Below are 9794 nucleotides of genomic sequence, written 5' to 3' on the forward strand. Positions count from 1 at the left end.
ATTACCCCTATGGCCGCCCTGCCAAACCAAACACTATCTTAGATAGATATAGATGACTGTCAGATTTGAGCTGTTTAACTGACTGGGGTAAAACACAGTAATTAGCTCATTAGGGAGCTCTAGTCACGCCATGCTGCCTGGAAAACGTCCATGCACGCGCACACGCACACACACACACACACACACACACATGCACGCACAAGTGCACACGCAGTCGCGCACACACACACACACACACACACACACACACACACACACACACACACACACACACACACACACACACACACACACACACACACACACACACACACACACCCTTCCCATTGAGCAGTGAAAGGCCGTGAGATTAATACCACACCCTTAATGAATCACAGAAAGAATCAGTGAAAGGAGTCAGATGAATAGTGTGAGGAACTGTGTGAACTGAACTGTGAGTGTAAAAGAGACAGAGACAGAGACAGGAGGGGGGGGGGGGGGGGCTGCCTGTACTGAAGTTCACAGTCGCAAACCCGTTTTTGTTTGTTAATATTTAGCTTAAGAAAAGCTTTTTGCTTACTGTACAGACTCACTGAAATAAGCATGTTCAGCATGTATCATCTATTCCAACTGCTTGATGTATTCAAACATTGGAAGCCAGCTGCTCTTGTTTTTTCCTATTTCAGTGAAACAGCTTTTGTTGTTGTTGTCTTGTACATCCAGGCAACTGATGGGCCCAACAATCCTAAATTGGTCAGAGAGGTTGCTTTTCATGAATTTCAAGCAAGACTTGGCTGGACCTAAAAGCATGCGCCCTGCTATATCAGCAGTGTGCTGACAGGAGACGGGTCATAAGATAATTGTACTAACCACAAAACTGGGATCGGAAGGAAGGGACATTGTCTCTCAAATCAACATTCTCATATGATCACATGCTTGTGCATGGATGCATTTGCAATGAGTTCACTATGACATTAATTCAATAGAGAACTCCAGTCTAGTCCATTAGTTTTTTGTCTGTATATATTCTGTGAGTATCCAGAATATCTGTGTCTGGGGAAGGTGATCTGAATCAATCAATCAATCAATCAATCAATCAATCAATCAATCAATCAATCAATCAATCAATCAATCAATCAATCAATCAATCAATCAATTTCTTTGGCCCTGGCCTTCTCCCTTTCTTCTGCTTCATTGTCTCCGCCAGGCTGAAGGAGTGCCACGCCGAAGGCTTGGCCTAGACTATGTCTTGCACCCTGTAAGTCTGTCCGTCCTTGTGTCTCTGGTCACTTCCGTAATGCAGGTAATCAGTGTGTTGCCAGATTTTGCAAGAGAAACAAGCGACCAGGTCTATGAAAACAAGTTTAAAAAAAAAGTAACGCTTGACATTGGCTAATTGAAAATAGTGTCAACACTGTGTGAAGAGGGATTTGTCCATCACAGTCTATTTCTTTTAGTAGGTGTTCTGCATATTCTGGTAAACAATGTGTGGAAAGCATTTACATTTGTACACTCTCAGAGTTAAATGAACACTGAAGGTTTTGCTGTGTATAGTTGTGTTGTAAGCAGAATAAAAACATGTATAGAAGCAGTCAAAACAAACACAAACACAAACACTGTAAGGTTAAATAAAAATAAAGTGCAAATACAACTATAAAGTTGAGTCTGAAGGCAAGAGTTCAGGACAGGACAGCAGTGATATAATCCTCACACTTTCTCAACAAATAACAAGTCATGAAACATTTGCAAAATGCTATTAAAAGCCATCATGAAACCAAATGGTGCTCCAAACGTGAGAGCAAAAGTTCAAATGAGTACACTGAGACCCAGAGGGTTATTATATTGCGTGCTGTGCCTTGGGTTGCGTGTTGGGTGGTGAGTTCAGCGTCTGACAGAGGAGCCTGTTGTCTCTGTTTCTTTGCTGCCTAGGTTCTTTACCGTCTGCACTTTGTGTGTTCACTTACAGTATGTTGCATGCAGTGTGTGTGTTGCGTGCTGTAAGCGAGGGCAAACAGAGGATCAAAGGGATTCTGAGACATTCCAGAAGTTTCTCTGTATTTTTTTTGTGGTCGCAGCCCGAGGAGACAGCTCTGGGCTGGGACACAGAATGCAACGCTCCACACTACACGCAAAGACACAAGACAAAGGAGATAATTTTAGCAACAAATGCAACTAATAATATTGTAATAATTTGTTTTTACATAGACATGAGTGCAAACACACTGCCATGTGTATCCATATACAGAGGGTTTGTGTGGAAAAAAGAGAAGTGGAGAAGAATGGGGATGAGAGGAGAGGAGATGAAAAGAACTATGGGGTCACACAGAGGGAAAGGGAGAGAGAGAGGTTCATGACCTTTTAATTTCATAATCAAACCAGGGTTAGACAGGCCGCCGTAGGCCTGAGGCGACTTGATTCAACACAATGTGCTTTTTCTGTCAACAAACATCACAGTTTTAGTTAAAGAGGTGACAGTGCTGCTCTTTCTGTTGACAGGTGTTACCGGGTCGAATACAGATTTATTCAATCACCTTGCAGCACTTTCACCTTCAGATCCATACAGGTGCATTCATTCCTCTGGGAACTGTGTAGGACAATCAGTCTTCCATTTTTGATCATTGGAGCAATTATGGGTTAACTGCTACAGTAAACACTTCATTAAAAAGTAATATAAAGTTTTTTGAGTGTGTAAGTATGTGTGTTTGAGCACGGAATGTGTTTGTAGCACGGCATGTGATCATTTGATTGGCTAATCAATGAAGTATGATGATAAGAGCGCCCCCTTACTTCACATGAGTGGAGTGTGATTTCTTTTTTATCAGAGCCATAATATTGATCTTTAACTGACATCTTTATCTAACCTGACTGGTCAATTGTTTGTGAAGGAAATGTGGGATGAACAATACACATACAGACATATAGTGATGTTTAATCTCTTAAAAGAATAATACATTAAAAATCAGATTCCATGCTCAGCCAATGAAATCATCACATTCCGTGCTACAAACACACAAACACTGCATAGGAGGGCTAGCGCTCCTCAAAAACAATGGGTGTAAAACTTCTGAGAATCATTCAGTGGAGACATTGATTGATTGATTGATTGATTGATTGATTGATTGATTGATTGATTGATTGATTGATTGATGCAAACTCCGGCATGTATGTAATCCTATCATGTAATCCTATCACAATTTGTTTGGGGTTGATTGGAGGTTATTTGCTTGCTGGCGGAACACAATTCTACATTTCAACAAAGACCCTAAAATCTATAAATCTCTGATCACAGCCTCTGATGGAACTGTACCAAGGAGCTCACTAGAGGAATGCAGAGTGGAGACAGTAGAGAAAGGGAGAAAGGGGAAGGAGTAGAGAGGGTGAGGAGGAGCACCCCCTGAAATGGGTTTAAAAGGGCTGTTTGCGTGTGTCTAAAAATAATTTTACCCAGAACCACAACAACAATTCCATGATGGGTGGAGATTACCTGGCCACAGGCAAGCTGTCCACACCTTCTTTGGAACTATTTAAAGAGCCTTTCCCTGGAAGAAGACATGGAATAGAGAGGACCAGGAATAGAATCAGATACTATGCAATGTAGAGATTCTGTTGGCGATAGAGCAAGCTAGAGAGGTACTGTATCAGTGCACACGTACTGTAGGGGGAGTGATAGCATCGTGGAGAAGTTGGAACCTGAAGACTGACAGGCTATAAGCAGGAAAAAGTTACTACCAGCAGAAAAACAAGTGGATCTGCATTTGTGAGATCAGGAAGATAACGACGTTGACAGACCAACCGAGTGCGCTTGATCAGATAGCTCTACCTGGAAATTCAAGAAGGTAACTGTCAACCATCAACAGATCGGTGCAGTTTCCGGCAAGAAGGCCAACAGCTGGCTATGAGAGGAAGAATACTGTGATACAGGAGGAAGAGACAGACTGACTGCTGGACACAAAGAATCCTGTCTCCAATAAAAACTAAGATCAATAGGCTAATTATGGCAAGACGGGAAATTCCTGGCTCCATGAATGCCTCCTCCTCTGCCGCGTCCGCCTCCTATTTGAGAGCGCTCCCTGTCGCTGTGGGGCCCATGGACGGGAATGGTGCTCCCCTTCCCAACACCTCTTCCCCCCTCAATGCCGAACCCCTCCGTCCTGTCCCACCCCTCCGGCCTCGTGGACGGAGGCCCCTTAGGGTGCTGTATCCCCCCTCCCTGAGCAGGCGGCCCCCGCCACAGAGGGAGGCCCCAGACCCAGCAAGGCGCTGGCTGCGACTCCTCTTGGTACTCCTCTTCCTCCAGATTTACACTGAGGAGACCTGCCCAGGTCTGTATGTGTTATTCTTCATCATCTCTATCCTTGTCAAATCACAATTCACAATCATTGTGTCTATCCTATAACAATATTATTTTTCCAGGCTTTTAATAACATTTGTGCAGCAATACCTATTTGAAACTAGAAACACATCAAACATGCGTTTTAAACAAAAATAAGTTTCCAGATTCTGCACTATAGCTCCAATTTCACCAAAGCATATGCTCTTTATCAGAATAAAAGCTTCTGAAGCATCTGAAATTCTCATCGAAAACTTACACACATTCTCTTCTCTTCTCCAGTATCCCAGGAGCTCCAAATCTACAGTCCAGATGCAGCAGCGCCTCAACCCCAGGAGGGGCGGGGTGGGATCCCAGTTGCAGCAGCAAGGAGCAAGGTTGGGGCAACTGTGGAGGAACAGTGGAGGGTGCAGACGGTGTCAGGGGCATCAGGGTGCCAGATGGAGTGTGTTGTGGCCTAATTCAAGTCCATCTCAATGACAATGGGCTGTTCATGCCATCCATGCCATCAATCCATCCATGCCAGGTCTCTCCATCTGAACTGACCTATGTATAAGAATCAAATATGAAATAGTGGCCATAAAGACGGTGACAATGACAGATACTGTATGTATGACACAACGCAAAAGGGGATGCCATCTTGTTATTCATATTGTCTTGAATGCTGAGGTTTAGCATCTTGAGGTTTATTTGGATGTGTACGACAATGCACTGTGACATGGTGGACAACTTGCATGAATAGTGCAGATATTGCCGGTCCACTTTGACACTTACCACTGGATGATGATGCTTAGAGATGCTTATAGATGACTTCAGTTTGTACTGTATGTGTTGGAACAACTCATGGATATAATGGATTGGTATTCAAACATTTGAATCTGACATGCAAGAAACATTTTACTATTGTCAGTATTGGAACGAGAAGTGACAACTGGCATGTGGGGCCAGCACCACTTTTTACTACCTGCGGTTTCATATCTTTACTTTTGTATATTTGTACAGTTTGGGTGTAACAGATATCTTTGTTAAATCGATGTCAGCATTTTTATTCTTGATGTTCCTTTGAGGTTTAAAAAGCCATTCAATAAAGCACCAATTTACAGTATGTGTGTGTCTTACAGTGCTTCCCAAAACATTTTCAAATTGCAAAAGAAAAGCCAGCATGAAACCAAATTAAATGACCTGGCTCTCCCACTGTCACTCTCTCTTCCTGGCCCCCTTTCTATTTTTTCCTCTCTTCCCGTCCCTCTTTCTCATTCGTCTCTCTCACTGTAGTCAGACCGAGGATCCAGCTGTTTTGGATTTGGCCGACTGCCACCTCTGAAACCCGAAACCCCTGCTGTCGTCATCAGCCAAAATGCACAGACATTTCCTCCACCAGTCTGGGAAATAGCGTTATGCATGAGTCTTAGTGTGTGTGTGTGTGTGTGTGTTTATAGTGTAAGGTGGGGTAAAAGTTGCTGTGCTGACTCAGACATAGACAGACTGGATGAAAGGAAAGGTAGTCCCTCATTCAGCCCACACTGAAAGAGAAAACATTAGATGACCACCACTACCGTGTGTGAGCACATGTCTGGCACTTCAACTCTAGTGAAAGTGTGGGTGTGCATACGTGTGTGCCTACGTTTCTCCACTGTGAATGGAGCGGTGCCTAACCGCTCCATTACGCAGCATGTGTAAATGTATGTATGTCTGAGCACGGACAGCTGCAACACCTAAAGTGGCCAGTAGAGTACAGCGCAGAGTAAAGTGGCATAGAGTACACTACAGTACGAGCCCTGGGCCGTTCCTGGGGCTCTGGATGTTCCGGGGACCCCCAGGGACCCCCACACGGACACCCCGGGGACCCCCACATGGTAACTCTGTTATTCCTTGACCGTTTCGGACGCGGGGCGGCTCGCCGGAACCGGGCAAGTACCCTTTGCTCTTTTCTGACGGTCTGGATGTATAGTTGCACCACTCAGTTCACACAGGTGTGATTTTTCTAGTTGTAGCACTGCCCTTTTAAGGGTACGGTAGTGCATAAAAGGGGTAGGTTTGAGGCCTCATGTTTGGCCATAAGCCAGATTTGAGTGTTTGTTGGGGACCTGGAGGCAAGAGGTGTACAACCAAGACAAACGCAAACAAAGTTTGATGCTTTGATAATTCATTTTATTATATGGGGATATCTTTTTGTGACATTTTATATTCTGTTTAGAGTTCGGCGGGTGGTGTGGTGATGTGATGTTTTATAAGGGGAGAGCTGGGACACTGCAGGAGTCAGTAAAGGTAGTAGGGGAATGGGTTTTAAGAGTGTTTTTGACAGGGGGACAATGTTAGTCAACTGTTAACCTAATTTATCCTCTGTACTTCCAGACTGGTGTTGAAGACCTGACCTGTGTGGGCCATTAATTAATAGTGCATGGTTTGGAGTTTGTTTGCTGTGAATACTAGTTTTGAGTATTTGTATTGTTTTGATTGGTTTATTTGCTGTGTATGTTTAGTTCAGAGGACCCAGGCCCTGAAGCCTTCACCCTATATCACCTTCCCTTGGGCTCAGTCCCACTTTTAGGATCATGATTTCCCAGTTATAATAACCCCTCTTTCCTTCTGTATTTATTTTTAACGTGAATACACTTTTCTACATTTACACTTTTTTTTACACGAGCCTCTGGTTCTGTTCATTCTGAACCGCGTACTAAATTGGGGAACCATACCTTGTTCAGTTACATTGTTCAACTTCAGCATATGAGTTAAATTAACACTGAGCATAGTACTGATACCGACCCGAATAGGAAACAAGTGCTATCCTTTTAGACCAGTGTTTGACTGTACTCTGTTGCTGTTTACATTTCGGTCTAATAAAGTATTAAATTACATTAAACTTAATTTTTTCATTAAAACACACATGGGTGTGCCAATTACCCTGCAGGTGTCAGCAAGGCTGACAGGAATGCTGCTGTATCAGTGCCTCTGTTAAAGACTATGGGAACCACAGAGAACACACTCAACATTCCGTCACTGTAGTGTACACTGTGTAGCAGGTGAGGTGTTTATGGATTTTTCATCCTTTTCCTTTCCGCATTGTGGACAGTGTCATTGTAATGTGTCTCACATCGGGACCTGTACACATTAAAAGCACCCACATTTAGTTAAAGGACCACTTCACCACTTTTCAACTTATCTTCCTATAATTGGTCCTAACTAATGTTCATAATAAAATACCACCATTTTTCAGAAACCCGTCCACCAGTGACATCATCGATGGTGAATCCAAGCTAATAGAAACGGCAGGCTTTCTTGTCCTGAAAAGTTGCAATGCAAAAGTTGAAGCCATCGTTCTCACGATAATACAAATCTAAATTATATTAGACAAACACACACGCGTACACATGCACACTACATCATCTGTGGTCACATCATTTATACACACCTATGAGTCAAAACCAACTGTCAGACTTCCTGTTAAATTCACAATGTAAAGAGTCATAAATTTGTCATCTTCCTTTCTCCTTTCTTATCTATCCACCACACTGACGACATTCAGTCACACACGTGACTCTCAATCATAATGACAAGATCAGTTGTACTTTAATTCCTCCTTCCTTCCTTTACTTCCTCCTTCCATCCTTGCATGGTTATTGGTTATGCAAATGTTGTGTTTCAGTATGCTTTTGATGTCCTTACAGTTACAGAAGAGATTTTCTTTTATCAAATGTGTGCCGCTTTCACTTTCAGATAGATGGTCATGCTGAGATCAGTGATTTTTGCTGTACATTTGTATGTTTTCAACATTGTGTCCAAAGTCACACACAAATGTACACATAATCTGAAGGCAGAACTGTTTTTGTTTGAAAAACACTCGATCACTCGATCATCATGCTCTGGTATGTATGTGTTGATGTGTTTCTGTACCTGTTACCATATAAGACCAGTCAGACCACCAGACACCCTGCATGATCTCACTATAGAGAGACATGCACATCCTTATACAGTATCAGTTCTACAGAGAGAGATGGCACAGGGAGAGAGATGGCACAGGGAGAGAGATGGCACAGGGAGAGAGATGGGGGAGGTAATGAGGCAGGTGAGTCTAAAACATGACATCACGTTAACCCATTAAAGCCCAAACCGCACCCATGATTCGCCACGCAACTATACTTGCAACCATTATCCCCAATGGCAGTTGCAAGGAGTTGCATTGGTGTGGTTGACCTTAAAACTGTTTTGTTGCAACTGGTGTGGTTTGGACCTAAGACCGATTATACAAATGTTCTGTTTTCTGAAAAACATGTTTCTATGTCAGTGGTTCTCAAACCTTTTCATGTCAAATTTGGCGACGGACCCCCATCTCAAAATATTTAGTTCCAGGGAGAAGCAAAGATTTGAGTTGAAAATGAAAATGTTCACTTTAAAAAAGAATATATATTCAAAGGTTGTTCAAGATTTAAAAAAAATAGCAGCTCATACAATACAAGCTCCATAACGCGGCACGAAGTGCTTTCTCGGTTTTAATGGCTTAAAAGCTTACAAAACAAAATTACTATGTTGCAAAATGATGTCATCCATCCCTGGCTGCAGGTGCAGACTATTACTGGGCTTCTGTTGACTTGTCTGTTGCTCCGTCAATACATCTGTGCATGAACACAAAAAAGAAAGTGTCAATGAGAGAAGTAATAGGTGTCTTGAAATCAGCACATGGAGACTCAATTAGCCTATACCTGTTGCATAAATGAGCTATGTGAGCCTCTCATACTTCAAACAGTTGCATTGTTTTGCTGTAATGCACCAGCTTCCTCGAGACAATTCTTCCTTGATTGTGCAAACATCAGTGGCGTGCACAGCCACAGACATTTAGAGGGGCAGGTGCTCAAGTGAAAAAGGGCACCTTGTGCAGCGCGTGGAACCAGCCAGTTGCCTTAATAGTGTGAGATTTATAGATTTTGGTGCATAAATAATATATTAGAAGCTTTTTTTTAATCAAGAATTGATCAATGTCACCATGGTCCACATACTGTACACTGTTTTTTTTTTTTTTTTTAAAGGGGTACATTGCTGTCCAGAGGGCAAGGGCAGGTAGTGCTCTAGCACCCCCTAGTGTCTATCTGTGCATGCCACTGGCAAACATATCTGGCGATACAAACTATTTAGATCTAATTCTGTGTTTTAAAGTTTAAATCACAAAGCTGCAGTCATTGGTCATATAGGGTGGTGTGTTTTACCTGCTTAAGTGAGTAAGACACTTGTTGAAGAAACATCAGTTTGACTAATCCTCCCAGGCTAGTACTAAACACAGAGTTGGAAGTCACAGCAGTCAATCAACAGGTTAAGGTTGAATGCTCTCTTTGATGCTCTTGTGTGTAACTCCCTTTCCTTTTGGAAACATTCCAGTTTAAATGGTCCAATGACATGTCTCAACCCAGTTCATTATAGGTTATAGACAGAATACATGAACAGGCATGTTGTCAGCTTTAAGGTTTGTCCTTTAACAATGAGTCTTTTGCAT

The 9794-nt window shown here is 42.6% G+C and overlaps 1 protein-coding gene across 1 annotated transcript; it reads left to right on the plus strand.

Annotated features, from left to right (window-relative positions):
• The first annotated feature begins 3487 nt into the window (after positions 1 to 3487).
• LOC306933532 (uncharacterized protein) lies at positions 3488 to 4904 on the plus strand. The gene is made up of 2 exons (XM_079515782.1): positions 3488 to 4301; positions 4592 to 4904. The coding sequence occupies exons 1-2, from the start codon at positions 3974 to 3976 to the stop codon at positions 4768 to 4770; spliced, it is 507 nt and encodes a 168-aa protein (XP_079371908.1). The 5' UTR covers positions 3488 to 3973; the 3' UTR covers positions 4771 to 4904.
• The last annotated feature ends 4890 nt before the right edge of the window (positions 4905 to 9794 follow it).

The sequence above is a fragment of the Electrona antarctica genome (genome assembly GCF_951216825.1).
Source record: "Electrona antarctica genome assembly, chromosome: 12".
NCBI lineage: Eukaryota > Metazoa > Chordata > Actinopteri > Myctophiformes > Myctophidae > Electrona > Electrona antarctica.